Source organism: Gigantopelta aegis, chromosome 9, assembly GCF_016097555.1.
Source record: "Gigantopelta aegis isolate Gae_Host chromosome 9, Gae_host_genome, whole genome shotgun sequence".
Classification (NCBI taxonomy): Eukaryota; Metazoa; Mollusca; class Gastropoda; order Neomphalida; family Peltospiridae; genus Gigantopelta; species Gigantopelta aegis.
Genome location: NC_054707.1, coordinates 31,975,954 through 31,992,836, shown reverse-complemented (window position 1 = coordinate 31,992,836; position 16,883 = coordinate 31,975,954). Strand labels below are relative to the sequence as shown.

The 16,883-nt window shown below is 36.8% G+C and overlaps 1 protein-coding gene across 1 annotated transcript in view; it reads left to right on the top strand.

The window, feature by feature from the left end:
- Positions 1 to 1,132: 1,132 nt before the first annotated feature.
- The window catches only part of LOC121381530 (gamma-aminobutyric acid type B receptor subunit 1-like), a 39,887-nt gene continuing 24,136 nt past the window's right edge, over positions 1,133 to 16,883 (top strand). The window contains exon 1 of the mRNA XM_041510856.1: positions 1,133 to 1,261. Coding sequence (XP_041366790.1) covers positions 1,133 to 1,261 — 129 coding nt within the window. The remainder of the gene's footprint in view (positions 1,262 to 16,883) is intronic.

The following is a 16,883-nucleotide window of genomic DNA, read 5'->3' as shown; positions in this document are numbered from 1 at the left end:
TTTTATTCCAAAATATAATAACAAATGTGTTTTATGTCAGTATGTGGAGCAAACTACCTGATACAGTTGGTTTGAAATCATGATTACAAAATCCTAAAGACAAAGGAACTGGCTCCTAACCTCAGCCTCTACATATTGTTTACATTTGTGCAGGCCTGTAGGAACGATATTTGAAGTGTGTGGGGGAGGGGGATACAGTCTCTAGTGAGAGATACAAACTAGATTTTCATCTTTATATCATCTTTATGTGGAGTAGTGAAAATTTAAAACATACATTTTTGTCCTCAAGTGTGGCATGGAGAACAAGCCCCTAGGCCCGCCCCTCCCCCCACCCCACCCCCCCAGTTCCTACGGGCCTGATGTATTTTATATATTATTAATAAATACAAAGACTACACAATGATATTGTCTATAGAACATATCAGTTGTAAAGTGATTGTAAGTATGTGACAACATTATAATATTTTCCAACATTTCTGTGTTTCTGTGCCCGGCTGTGGACAATTTTGACAGACTGGTAACACATGTGCTTAATAATAAAAAATACACGGTTTAACAAAACACAATGAAACTTGGAGGATAACTAGTTAAGATCACAAAGAAAAGTGTGCTGATTTTAGTTTTTTGTTAAAGTATTATATCTTGCTTTGGTGAGGAGGGGACGCTTTTTGCAAATTTGCGAAATCGGCCTATGGAATATCCATTGACGTGTCATGTTTACATCTATGCTGAACAAGATTTATGATCAAATATTATTACATTTTGTGTGGGGGTTTTTCTAAGTAGGTCCATTAGCTTTAGTTTACATTACAAAAGTCATAAACAAGTATGTTAAAAAAATGCATGTTGTGTGCTAATAGTATTGGCCTAATCCAAACCAATGTCCGTAATCAGTAAAATTACTCTTTTGTAATTATAACTTGATAGTATAGCAGCTGGAGTATTGTGCATTTGTAGTAAATCAATTTTACGAGGGTATATAAAGCTGGTATTGAACAACAGTAGATGAGTTTAGCTTTATTCACTAGGGAAATCCGCAATGGTTTACTTTTGTTGCGTCTGTGTTTTAGCTTTGTTGCAAGTGGTATTTGTGTTTACTAAAAAACCTCTTCATATTGGTGGTTTCTTCGCTATGTCTGGCAATATCTGGCGGGGAGATCTCAGCACTTTACCACCCACACAGCTGGCAATTGCCCTAGCCAACAACAATTCTGAAATCTTGCCTGACTACGAAATCAAACTCATATGGAATGATACAGCGGTAAGCTACAGAAGTTTGGTCATTTTGGGGGAGATTATGTGCAAATTTATATCGGTGAAATGAGTTTTAAATTTCAAAGAAAACTGAGAAAGCCTGCTAAACTCATGCATGCGTATTTGGTGTGACTTTTTTATATTTGTGGTAAAAAAAAAAAGTTTTTGTATTCCACTAATGCACATTCCTCATTCCATGTCAGGAGCATAACTCAAAGGCTTGCTTGTATCTATTTTCTGTTAATAGTCAGGTCCCATTTTCCAGAAATTTGACATGTACACATATAATTGTTATAAAACAATGTAGATTGTCTATAATCAACTCTGGCCGCACTAAAATAGTTTCTAATAACATGGAGAATTATGGGCTATGCCTGTATTCTTGTATTTAGATTGACGTTCAACGGGGGTGTAGTGTGTGTGTGTGTGTGTGTGTGTGGGGGGGGGGGGGGTGTGTGGTTATAACGCTCCAGGCCAATGCAAAATAAAGGTCTAAAATATCAATACTCTGATTTTAGTTTCAGGGCGTCAATATTTTTATCACGTACAAATCCAAACTTATATTAACCAATCGATCCCCATTATATTGATTTTAACCCACCCATCCACCCTCTAAAATATTCGATCCGCGCCTGTATATGGTAGGTACAGATATAAAATCTTCCAAAAACTGATGTTAACACGTAGATTCAGGAATACATTATTTATTTTTCCCTTTTAACTATGTAAAATAAAAACAAAATTAAAATACAATTCCCTATCTGAGATCGTAAAATCATTCTCCCTAATTTTCGTTTAGACGGTTGCCTCTAATTTCGATGCCTGTAAACACATTTGTATCTATCTACATTGTTTGAAAACAGATGTTTTGTTTTCCTATTCTAATATAGGTTTGCTGAATACAAATAAATATGTTGTCCACCTGAATAATTACATTTAGTGGTTTCATAATATGAACGTCTGCACATTATTATTGTGTCGAAAATACTTTGTATCCAAAGTATAAAGGCGTGTTTTTGTTTTTGTTATTTTGACTACATAAGCATTATTGTTTCAAAAGGTCAACACATGTTTTTGGATTCAGCATATTTAAATTTGGTTAACAAAGTATGTTGGATACAACCGTAAAGAAATTATCGCACAAAGATAGACCTAAACATAATCTGTGACACTATTTTATTCAGATACAATTTATTTTCAGCACGATCCTAATTTCGTATACTACCATTTTGTTTTTGTCATTTTGAACCCCTAGAAGTAATTTCTCAGATGGCCAACATATTTGTTTGGATTCAGCACCCTCAAATTAGGTTTAGACTGGCGAGTGAAGTTTTTAAGGCTTTCGGGTTTTGAACCTCTTATAGACTTTGCAGTGGATGTGTGAAATATTTATTTCCCATATTTACTGCTTCATTGAGTTAATTTTCTTGTTAATAAATACTTAAAAAGGTAAAAACTTAAATATTTTCTAACATATATAATTGTTTGTAAAGGGTAATACAATTAATATATAACCTTTATCTATATATTAGTTTTCGGTCCGAATATTCGAATATTTGCTGGCTAACTTGCTATTCGAAATATTCGAGAACTATTTTCAAATATTCGAATATCGGGGGGGGGGGGGGGGGGGGGGGGGAGAGATATTTGGGGAAATGACTCTAAATGAGATAGATAATGCGGTTTCTCTTGAAATCTAAGGTCGGTTCTGAAATAATCAAATCCGTTCAGTCGGCAGTTCAAAGCGCGTTCCGAAATCGTTTCACTGTCAGAATGCTATATTTTCATTACACGTTCATTACACACGTCAAACTATTAAAATATATTAGTTCAATGAGTCAGTTATTGTTTACTTGGTATTCGAATATTCGTTCGTCATGTCCATCTAATATTCGAATACCATTTTCAGATCGAATGCCGAACATACTACATTGTATATATTACACACCGACAGCTTTTGTGGACATATCACACGCTGTTTGATCGAGTTAATTCTGTTATTGATAATCATTAAAAGGCTAAAAACTGAAAAATACACTTGCTTGTAAAATGGGTATTGGTATGGGTAGCAAGTCATTAATTTTGATCAACAAAGTATTCACTTCCAAGTGACAGCTTTGTGACACTGTTTTATAACTGGTAAAACTACAAACTTTGAAGAAAAAAGCACATTCCTTTATCAGAGTTCCGTGTTTATAATCTGTATTTGTGCAATTTCAAAGAATATTTCTTTTTAGTCCAGTCCAGAACTTTGGTTATTATATATCATTTGTTATAAATTCCTGTACTGGTCTAAATGATATCATGTGACTTAAATATCCGATCTTTTTAACTAGATCAACCTCAATTTCGCAATACTTTTGGCAATGCTAAAAAACTAAATAGATCGTTTCAGCAGCTTTCGTTTATTGTTTAAAATTAATTGATTAAAACATATTTTATTTTGAAAAACAAATGGATTATATGTTATCCAACTTACTAGGTGGTTTCCATAATATAAAGAAAGAAATGTTTTATTTATCGACGCACTCAACACATTTTATTTACGGTTATATGGCGTCAGACATATGGTTAAGGACCATACAGATTTTGAGAGGAAACCCGCTGTCGCCACTACATGGGCTACTCTTCCGATTAGCAGCAAGGGATCTTTTATTTGCGCTTCCCACAGGTAGGATAGCACAAACCATGGCCTTTGTTGAACCAGTTATGGATCACTGGTCGGTGCAAGTGGTTTACACCTACCTATTGAGCCTTTCGGAGCACTCACTCAGGGTTTGGAGTCGGTATCTGGATTAAAAATCCCATGCCTCGACTGGGATCCGAACCCAGTACCTACTAGCCTGTAGACCGATGGTCTACCACGACGCCACCGAGGCCGGTGTTTCCATAATATATACACATCACAACAGTATTATATTTAAGCAATTTAAATATGAACAGAAATGAACATTATGGAAAAGGAGAAAGAAAGAAGGAATCAAGGAAAGAAGGAAAGAAACGAAGCAATGAATGCTCTCTTTGTGTGCAGTAATCAGACAGTGGGTTTGCTAACTCAAAACACAAACACAAGGCATTGCAATATGATTATGCAGTATATACAAAAACGATCATACAAAAATAATTATTTTCTATTGAAGGGAAACATAAAAAAAAACCCATGTCTTTATTGTCTTATCGCCAAGAACACGTTTAGCATTTCAAATCAATTGTAAATGTATTGACTGAAATCTTTGCAATGAATTCCAGAAAATTCATCTTTGTCTTTCATAAAAAAAAAATGTATTCACAGAAAAAATTCAAAATGCTTTTGAAATGATTTTCACAACTAAACGAGGAATCAATGCTAAAACCAGTCAATAAGTCTGCTTTTAAATAACTACACCTCTGTCTTAATCTGGTATGCAATGCATTTTCTTCTATTTGCCAACCGAATAGTATGGTGTAACGCAAGGGACATGGAATAAAACATTTTTACATAAAGTTATGTTTTGACAATTTCGAACTTCAGCTGTACGTTATTCAAATGTTTTATTGTCAAATGGATAAATGATGATTGAAAGAAACTAATTCGTGCAGAAGGTAAATAAACATTATAACATTATGATTTCTCAGCATGTAATGGCCCCCTTCTTGCTTGTGGGATACTGTGTATCATAAAATCAGGAGCCAAACCTTTCATTACTTTACCTAGACTTTCTAGATGCAAATTTAGGCAGATCGGTTATTAATGCAGCTGCTTCTAATTGTACTTTTTCAATATTGTCTTCGTCGACTAAAGAACATCCATTCAGCACTTTCGTATCGTAAGAAGATGATCTTGATGTCCATGTTAATTCAATTTTAAACACTAAAACGGTAGGAGATAACACAATTAATTATTTCAGACAATTAGAAAACAAAATAGTTACCGAAATTCACAATTTGGTTTCATTCTTATGGAACTGATCTGAGAAAGTCACACATATAGTTATTGTATAACCAGGAAGCGTGTTAGTAAAATAATAATGATTTAATGTGTTGAAATATATAATTATTATAATTATAAAACATCATCAAATACAATTATGTCTGGAAATCATTTAAAGAGATACTATGAAAAGATAATTTGATAATTAAATAGTCAACAGTGGTTCGATCGTATTTGCATCTTATTTCCCTAGAGTCGATCAATTACAATTTGTACAAGTCTCGAATTATTGGTAGTCAGACATGCTTTGTGTAAACATGCAGTTTGTAGACTGCGGCAGTCATCAGCAAATTCATTTTCATTCACTTCAGTTGATTTCCGTGCATATTTCAACTAAGGTTCAAGCACGCCGTCTTGGACACACGCCTACCCACATAGTCTCTCTCTCCCTCTCTTGCTCTCTCCCTCTCTCTCTCTCTCTCTCTCTCTCTCTCTCTCTCTCTCTCTCTCTCTCTCTCTCTCTCTCTCTCTCTCTCTCTCTCTCTCTGTGTGTGTGTGTGTGTGCGCGCGCGCGTGTGCGTGTGTGTGTGTGTGTGTGTGTGTGATAGTCGAACCCAGTTTCTACCTTACTAGTATCAATGTTTTTACGCGTGTTTTGTACCAATTATCTGTCTATAACAACTGCCATCATTATGACTGACCATATATGTGATATTAGGTCGCCAAAACAGTCCGGTAGACATGGAAGGATATACCTAACACTTGATGTTTACCTGTATACAAGTGACCGGTACTCCGTTTTACCCTTATCATTATTAGGTAGGGGACATTTGTAGATCATTTCTGACCACCATCGCGCGTTGCTGACTTAGGTCCATATTGAAAATGTTTGTAATGCGTCAAGGTATATGTCTGCCACGTTTCATGTTTTTAACCCTAAGTGAACAATTTTGTGGTTGGCCACCCCGCTAAAAGTGGGTGGGGGACATTGGTAGATCATTCCTGGGGGCGCTGCTGACTTGGGTCCACATTTGAAAATGTTTCTAATGGGTCAAGATAAATATGTGCCATGTTTCAAGTTTTTTAACCAAAAGTGCAATTTTTTTTTTATTGGCCACACCGTTAATTATCATCGTCGTGGGGGACGATTTGTAGATCCTCCCTGCATACACTAATAAGCTTTGCTAACTTGGATACATATCTGAAAGTGCTTGTAATGGGTTACGGTATATGTGTGCCAAGTTTCATGTTTTTAACCAAAAGTGCACAATTTTGTGGTTGCCACCCCTCTAAAAGTGGGTGGGGGACATTTGTAGATCATCCCTGGGGGCGCTGCTGACTTGGGTCCATATTTGAAAATGTTTGTAATGGGTCAAGGTATACGTATGCCAAGTTTCATGATTTTAACCAAAAGTGCTCAGTTGTTTTTATTACCCTCCCCGCTATATCATTATCATCGTCGTCAGCAGGACGATTTTGTTTCCTCGTGCATACACATAATAAACTTTTCTCATACACAGAAGTAGAACATAAATATTTCAAATCATTGAATGATTCTGACAAATTAAAACTAAAGCTGTATCCTAACCGGACGCGTACGACGCGAATGACTCGAGCGATTTTTTTAGAAACCATTGATTTCAAAGAAAGAAAGAAATGTTTTATTTAACGACGCACTCAACACATTCTATTTACGGTTATATGGCGTCAGACATATGGTTAAGGACCACACAGATTTTGAGAGGAAACCCGCTGTCGCCACTACATGGGCTACTCCTCCGATTAGCAGCAAGGGATCTTTTATTTGCGCTTCCCAAAGGCAGGATACCACAAACCATGGCCTTTGTTGAACCAGTTATGGATCACTGGTCGGTGCAAGTGGTTTACACCTACCCATTGAGTCTTGCGGAGCACTCACTCAGGGTTTGGAGTCGGTATCTGGATTAAAAATCCCATGCCTCGACTGGGATCCGAATCCAGTACCTACCAGCCTGTAGACCGATGGCCTACCACGACACCACCGAGGCCGGTCCATTGATTTCAATTGCTGCATCCTAACCGCACGCGTACGACGTGAAGGACTCGAGCGATTTTTTCAGAAACCATTGATTTCAATTGCTGCATCCTGACCGCACGCATACGGTGCGACAGATTAATGTAGTCGAGCGCGCGACACAATACCGCTACAACAGCTTGCTCTGAATGTTTACCATCAACTTTGTTTTGCATTTACCATAGTTTGACACTCAATAGCCAATGTATTTTTCGTGCTGCGATGTCGTTAAACATTCATTCATTCATTCATTCTGAATGTGCACGTTAAACTCTCTGACCTGACCAATACCGATAGGAATTGTTTCTATTTTTGTCGTGCGACACGATCGACAAACATATATTAACTAATCAAACAACTTTTACTTGGCGGTTTCAACTGTTGATAACAATTTTAAAACGAAGACGGTCGTTATGGTCGCGTCTGGTTAGGATATAAATATTGTCGCGTCGCTCGCGTCGCATGTATCGCTCGCATCGCACGCGTCCGGTTAGGATACAGCTTTATTCTTGAATTTAATCTAAACACCACGCTGCGGATATCAAAATCCATACACGAATTAATAGTACAAAGATCAAAAATCCTCTGCAGACCCCTTGCCCCGAATCAAAACGGTTGGGTATTTTGTATATAGCTGTTTGGCAGATTATTACTATATTGTTATCTTAGTGTGTGTGTGTCTGTGTGTGTGTGTGTGTGTGTGTGTGTGTGTGAACGTGTGTATGATATAAATGTGTGTGCGCGTGAATGTACGTGCGTACATGTGTATGTACATATATTTATGTCTGTGTGGCATATGGATGCAGATGTGTGTATTAAATCTCAGTTGTTTACTGTTGTTACAACTAGTTCATATGTTTGCTTTCTCTTTCTTTTTAAATGAGAATCTGTCCCCTTAAAGGGACATTCCTGAGTTTGCTGCAATTTTTAAGATGTTATCGACTGACAGAGACTTTTTGATGACTGTAATTATTTTAAGACAAACTCCTGTTTGGTCTTCTTACAAATATTAAGACGACCAAAAACACATTGAATATACAGACACTGATATTCTAAACAAGAAAATATTTTTAATATGTATGTTTAATCGTAGAAATATTATATTAGTCGAAAACATCTTACAATGCAGCAAACTCGGGAATGTCCCTTTAACCAGTGTACTCATACAATACAATGGTTGCAATAACGATTGTATTGAATTGTATTGTTGCATGGGTTTCAAGCCATGGCTCTGGATAAGCAGCCGGTGGATTACCTCTGTAGATAAAGATAACACACCCCCCCCCCCCCCCCCCCCCCCACCCCCCATCGTGTCTGCCTCATCGTGATAGTTATGACGGCATGCTGATTTAGAAGAGGAACGTTCAGATACAACTGACGTTATCTAGTAACCTCGTATTATGCTGTATTCGTTGTCGCGGTTGAAGATTACGTGCTTCCTAATGCCGTCTCATTTTAATGATATTATTATTTTATAACCAGATCTTTCGCGATGTCTTTGAACCCATGATGATGGGGGACAAAACCGCTACCCGAGATCAGGATCGTATCTCCGTACATTGCAGAGTCGAATGGGTATTTTGCAAAATAGTAGTTGATTCCAAGAATCTCTATCTAGTGCCGCGTCTATAGGAGGACAGCCACTCCCGAGGAGATCCTTTACTGCACAATACATCCTCCCAGATATCAAACTTGAAAACGATGGAGGGATATGCAAGAGTTTCACCAAAGAGATGAAAAGGTGTGCACAAGTTTAAAATATGGAATAGCATCAGCCATGATTTTTGTAAGTGGTATTTAAATATATAATTACTACTCAAAAGAATTTAAGGGTCAAAAATTTATAACCAAATAAGTTTCAGAGTGTATTAGATTGATGATGTAAACTACACCAAATTTTTTATTTATTGTTCCATATTTACAAAAAAACACAAATAAACGTCACTGTATACAAGAAAGTTACATGACATGCTGTCAAAGTTGAAGGTTGTCAAACATGGATTTTACACATTAGAACATTCGTTTAATAGTGTGTGAATCCACCTCTGGCGCGAATACACTCGACACATCGTTGCCTCATGCTGTTGATCAGACGTCTGAAGAACTCTTGGGGAATGGCCTGCCACTCTGCCATAAGAAGTTGACCCAGATCATGAAGGTTGGCCGGAGGGGCATGGTTATCCCGAACTCTCCTGCCTAATTCGTCCCAGGCGTTCTCTATTGGGGCCAAGTCAGGCGAATATGCTGGCCAATCCATCCTGGCGATACCTTCTTGTCTGAGAAAGTCCGTTACCACCCTGGCGCGGTGGGGTCTGGCATTGTCATCCTGCAGAACTGCCCCGCCGCCAATCTGCTGAAGGCCTGGGAGAACCAACGGCCGGATAATCTCATTCAGATAGCGGATTCCATTCAGATTGCCATCCACCACATAGAGGGGGGTCCTGTGGTGGATAGAGATGCCGCCCCACACCATGACGCTGCCACCACCGAACCGGTGACGTTGTCTAACGTTAACGTCAGCGAAGCGCTCCCCAGGACGTCTGTAGACACGAATCCGACCGTCGTTGAACTGGAGACTAAACCTGGACTCATCAGTGAACATCACTCGACCCCACTGAACACGTTGCCACCGCAGATGAAGCACCAGTGACGTCTGGCCGTTCTGTGACGTGGTAGGAGTGGTGGTCGAACAGCCTGGCGACGGTAGCGTAGATTATTGGCTCTCAGACGATTGCGTATGGTTTGATCAGACACTCGAGTTCCAGTCTCAGTCCGCAGATTGTCACGTAATCGGCGTGCAGTGGTTGTGCGTTGAAGTAGAGCCATATTGGTGATGTAGCGGTCCTCTCTATTTGTAGTGCTTCGGGGTCTTCCCGAACGTGGACGATTTCGAACAGAATTCGTTGCTTGGTACCGTTGCCACAGTCGCCAACGACACTCTGACTGACACCAAGTCTCAGAGCAACATTTCTTTGCGTATTGCCATCCTGAAGCCAAGCAATAGCCCTTCCTCGATCTTCGATAGTCAGTTGAAGTCGTACCATTGTCGAATTTGGAGTGTGCACCCTACACGAACGCAAGCTCCAATTATACGGACATTCAGCATTGGGAACATGGAATACACGTGCAAAGCGTGCAAATGAAGCGCTTTGTGAAAAAGCAAGTTATGGGCACTTAGCAGACCTTTCGCTTTCGCCCTAATTTACGTGCAAATGTAAGCATGTTTTCGCCATTAGAACTAGTCGACAGTGTCAATGACAGTGGATTTTAATTCATTTATGGGTTGCTTAGACACACTTTCGTCAAAATGGAACAATACCATGCGTGACATTATGGTCTAGCTAATATAATTGACATTCAGAAAATAATGTCGAAAATATCGTTTGACCCTTAAATTCTTTTGAGTAGTATATATATATATATATATATATATATATATATATATATATATATATATATATAATAAAATTACATTTTGAAAAAATATAATAATAAAACTACTACCAACAGTTCAGTTATTTAATAATTACATGTTTCGGCATATTGCCTTTTTCAAATTTCTTAAATGCTATGTGACTTACATATTAAATGTATATATATATATAGTTGATATTTTGTTCACACAAAGTCTAATGCTTACTGAGTGAATATGCATATCTCCAGAAGAATGCAGTATTCTGCTCATCCAGATACACTACTAGGCACGAGGTCGCAGGTTTGAAACTGTCGAGTCAGTTTGAGGAGTGACTGTCCACCTATAGAAAAATCACATGACAGTACATTATGGTAGGTGTCATGACCTTGTCTAAACGTTTCTTTGATTCTGTCTTGAGCAGAGATACGACTGTTGCTTGTGGTAACTGTTTTGTTGTTCAGATATTTTTTTTATTTCCTTTACAGGTAGTGTCGTTGCAAAGTCTCGGATGGTACGGTATCAAAGTTATAAATGGTGACTTTGTATTAATCTACTAACTTGTTATGAAAATGATTTGGTATATATGCTGATGATAGGACTGATGATGATGATGCTGTTGGTGATGGCGGTGATGATGATGATGATGATGATTGTGGTGGCGGTGGTGGTGGTGGCTGTGGTGGTGCTGCGGCTGATGATGATGATGATGATGATTGTGGTGGCGGTGGTGGTGGTTGTGGTGGTGCTGCGGCTGATGATGATGATGATGATGATGATTGTGGTGGCGGTGATGGTGGTGGTGGTGGCGGTGATGATGATGATGATGATTGTGGTGGCGGTGATGGTGGTGGTTGTGGTGGTGCTGCGGCTGATGATGATTATGGTGATGATAATAATGATCTTGATGATGTCTTAAAAAATAAGGAGACTGACAAATGTAGCAGCATGTTTGGTGACAGCTAGGATATCATAATGATTGAATTTTCATACGGTGGACAACTTTAGCTGCATGGCGGTATTTTCGATAAAGTTTCAAGCTTATACACATGACAGAGACAATTTCCTTAACATCAAACCAAACATGAGGGGAACATATTTGTTTAGTGTCTCATTCTAATTAGACGAGTGTCTAGCGCATACATATTTTCCATGATTTAATTCCAACGGGGAGTCTTAGCAGAGAATACTAATGATAGTATTAGGGTCCCAAATATTTTGATCTAATAAGAACTAAATTTGCATTACGTCAATAAAAATATGTTTTAAAGGGACATTCCCGAGTTTGCTGCATTGTAAGATGTTTCCGACTAATAAAATATTCCTACGAGTAAACTTACATTTTAAATATATTTTCTTGTTTAGAATATCAGTGTTTATATATTCAATGTGTTTCTGGTTATCTCAATATTTGTAAGACGCCCAAACTGGATTTTGTCTTCAAATAATTTCGTACGTGCGGAAAAAATAATTTTTAGGAAATAGAATTAAATTTAACCTATTACAAATATTAGAACGACCAGACACACGTTTAATATACAGCTACTAATATTTTATGCAGAAAAATATATTTGATATGTAATTACAGTCGTTAAAAATTATCTGTTAGTCTATAACATCTTAGAAAGTGCAGCAAACTCAGGAATGTCCCTTTAAACATTACATGTTACAACACTGACCTATTAGGCATACGTACCATTATTTGCTAGAATGCCACGTCTTTGACTTCTGGACCATACACCATACATTCATCATAAAACAAACCATGGCCGGAATCGATGCATAAGAAATGAAACGAAAATTACCATATCGGTACCACATGTTTGTTCTTATTAATATTCATCATAACATTGCGATTGTGAATGTTACAAATTATTTGACTGAATGCCTGTTGTTCTTTCTAAGACATTATTTTATTCGTCCACCTATTTGGTATCTGATACAATTGTTAATGATAAGACATGATTTCACACTTAAATTTCTTTGCGTACTTTTGTCTTAAGAAGAAACTAACATTTAAAATAAGCATACTAATACAGAATAGTACTAGACGTTTTTCGAATTTAGACAATTATATTGATCTAACATGATGATGATGATGATGATGATGATGATGATGATATTTTTTTGTATTGTATTGTATTTGTATTTACTCTCAATGACAATTGAATCATCACGATGGTTACATGGCATTTACGATAATAGGCTAATGCAAGTGGTGGGTAACCATCTAATCAAATTTGTAAAGTGTTTCAGTCTTTAAAATGTTGTTAAATGCACGGAAAATCTATAACTCGATCCATTAATTTTTACCTCAGTACAATGACCTTGTGAAACCAGTAACCAGTGGTTGGTTGGTTAGTAATATTAAAGCAGCTCTGTTGAGAATATATTTAACATTGAATTTAGTCTTGCCATTCAAATTTGCTGGCCTGGGTCGCGTTTTACGAAGCGATGTTAGCGCTTGGATCACCTTAAGTGCATAAGATAGGTGTGCACTTACGGGTGTATACCACCAAATCAAATCCCATAGACGACAATAGTAACGTATGTGACTAAAACTCCTACCTGCAGAGTATCAATCTACATATACACCACGGATATAAAGATTACCACCTCTGACAATAAGAAAACAATTGGGGGTCAACGTAATCATTTCAGAGACAGCGGGCAGCGTCTATGACTACCCTAGTTCTTCCCAAAATTTTAGTATTTTTTTACAGGTACCCCATACATGTTTTAAGCACAAGGCACCTTAGCGCTAAGATCGCTTCGTAAAACGGACATTTTCATTCAAGGCCCTATTACACAACGTTTTCCTATGGACTGCCTTAATTCCTCCATTGCGTATTTTCTAAACAACAAATAATCTATGGATTTTATTTAAAATAGCAACGGCTCTTTAATCATTGTTAACAGCTTTTGTGAATGTTTCGTCGATTGTCATTTGCGTTGGTTCAATTACTTACAGTTTACACTGCAAATTCATCCTTTACTTTAAAATATCTTGTATTAGTACTTTTAGATTTAATGTTGGGAACAAAATCGATTAAAACCCACGTGCATTTTACTTACTAATGACTGCGCTGTTATGCTGGTAATCATTAATATACTGATAGCTGTTTTGATCTTCTTAGTAGCATTTTATCTTTGAACTTGCTTTTGTCATTTCAGGTTCAGATTATTACATTTTGCACTTAGATTATTAATATTTTATACCTTAATAATAAGTCTTATAAATATTATATGTGCTACTGTATTCGTAATAGTGATACATCAAACCTATAATGCACACTTGTATAATATTAATGGCACATACTATCATAACAACGTCTAGAGTCGAAGTGACACTGCAATCCTTAAGAATCTAGTTTCTGTGTTATTTAATGGCTTATACAGAATATATATATTCCCCAGAACAATGAGTAGATGGTTTGTGTATATCCTTATTTACAAATCACCATTGCCGCGCCCTAAATCAATAATCTGTACAATATAGTTATAACAATACTGATTATTTCTCCATTTACTGGGGTTTTGTGGTGGTTTTACAATCGAACATGTTTCATGCACTTCATCTTTATATAATACTCTTCAAAAACGTAGGGGAACTCTAATAAGAATTTACAATTACCTAAATTGTAAGGTATATTAGCTGTGAGGAATGGTTATATGATAATAGTGAATTAACTGGGCAAACATTACAACCGGTAGTTCAGTATTACAGTAGGTTTTATGACCACCTATATACAAGTGTGCATTATAGGTTTGATGTATCACTATTACGAATACAGCAGCACATATAATCGTTATAAGACTTATTTTTAAGGTATAAAGTATTAATAATCTAAGTGCTAAATGTAATCTTGAAGGACGATTGGGGTCAGAAGTGAAATTTGAAAGTTGACGTTTTTTTATCAGTAAATCGAAAATTCAAATAATAAAAATGACTAAAAACAAAACAATAACAACTGTATGATCAATAGAATGAAAACGATTGACAGAAATTATGTTCTACAGTGATTAATGGACCTTCCTGAAAATTGTCAAAATCGAGAATGACACCCCACGCACGTGAACGGGGAAACTGCGTGATGCATGTGCAAACTATGGAATGGGTTTCGGTGTGTTGATAAACAGACCTCAACGTTCTTTACTAGGATGTCTGTGGTCAAAACGTATGTTTTAATATTTCACGTTCCCCTACTGTTTTTTGAAGAGTAACAACATTAGTATAATGGCATAAAAAATAATTAACTCGAATGTGTGTAGTGTAATGTTATGGTGTAATATTATGTTAAATATTTAGTTACTTGTAGGATCACCGAGGAGACTAGTAGCTAGACTTATGTCCATACACTCATTCATCTATTCATCCATCTCTCCATCCATCTATTTAGTCATTTATCCATCCATATATCCATGCACACACACACACACACACACACACACACACACACGCACACACGCATACGCACACGCATATGCACATACACACATATGGATCATTCTACAGAAACTCACTTTTCAAAATACAAATTCAAGATAAAACAATTAAAAGATATAAATATGTATTGTTAACCTTTGGAAACTAAATGAACAAAGAAACATAAAATTATATCTGGCCACGTAGAACTGTAATCGGCCTGCACGTGCAGACACATGTCACTCTATGAACAAGCTCATTATGTCATTGGTATTACCGGACAAGTGGGGTAGTTCAGCAGTTTGATCCAACTGGTTTATAGTGATCAAAAGCACATGAATGTGTTATTTGGGTGTCCTTAATAACATATATGGAATAACTTTAGAATTAAAAACTATTCAAGGATGTAATTGTGCATTTCCACACGGATATTCTGTATTTGACTTAAATTATACACTGTGGCAGTTTTAATTATTTGAAAATATGGAGTTCTTCAAAATAAATGTCATCAAAGTCATAAAGGTAGAAGATATTCTTTCCTAAATAAACAATTTAAATTTCAAAAATATAGTTTCTTGAGAAATGACAGCTAAAATATCCATCCTTACGTAACACCAATGACAAAACAAGTAACGCCAATGACAATGAGTAACACCAATGACATTCAATACTGTATCCTGGAAATACTATTATTATTGAGACTACCACTACACTACTTATTAGCAAAATTATATAATTAATATTTCCTTAAATGTTTTTTTTCTTCTGTTTTTTCTTCTTCAGCCTACAACTATTAAAGGCCTATTAGAATAATTGTGTGTTTCTGTACTGATAAGATACGGCCGGTCAGTTTAAAAAATATACTAAATTAAGACACAGAATTTTAATTTTGTTTAAATATTAAATTAAAGATTTATTCATTCATTAATTTATGTAGTTATTTTCGTGTTTATAGACGACCGGCCTCGGTGGCGTCGTGGCATGCCATCGGTCTACAGGCTGGTAGGTACTGGGTTCGGATCCCAGTCGAGGCATGGAATTTTTAATCCAGATACCGACTCCAAACCCTGAGTGAGTGCCCCGCAAGGCTCAATGGGGTAGGTGTAAACCACTTGCACCGACCAGTGATCCATAACTGGTTCAACAAAGGCCATGGTTTGTGCTATCCTGCCTGTGGGAAGCGCAAATAAAAGATCCCTTGCTGCCTGTCGTAAAACATATCTGTATGGTCCTTAACCATATGTCTGACGCCATATAACCGTAAATAAAATGTGTTGAGTGCGTCGTTAAATAAAACACTTCTTTCTTGTTTATAGACGGGTTTTTCCGATTGTCGCCCAGCAGTTTATGACGTTGCCGATAGATGGCGTAATCGTACGGCCGCCATTAAGGGAGTAAAAATCACGCGACAATAACATGTGACGGCATTGCAGCTGGGTGCAATTTCAGTCTTTATGACTTTTTTGGAACGTTTTGCAACAGCAAAAGCAGTCTCTCGGATAATTCAACCTTATTTAAAGATTGTATATTCATATAAATATCGGTGGAAATCTGTGAATGATTAAAAACATAAATAATAAAGCACATATATACGCCAATAAAAAAGCATAGCGAATAAATTAAACACACGCAAGTGTAAATAATTTTGATGGTTATTAAGTGAAACTTTACTGAATGCATCCTAAAATATAAAAAAGTATTTCAATTATGTACATTTGTAGAAAACGTGGTGTACCATTTAAAAAAAAAAAAAAGACTGACCTTCGATCTAGAATAGATGTCAACGTTTAGCTGTTACTATTATTAGCTCTGGGATGTTCCAGATGTG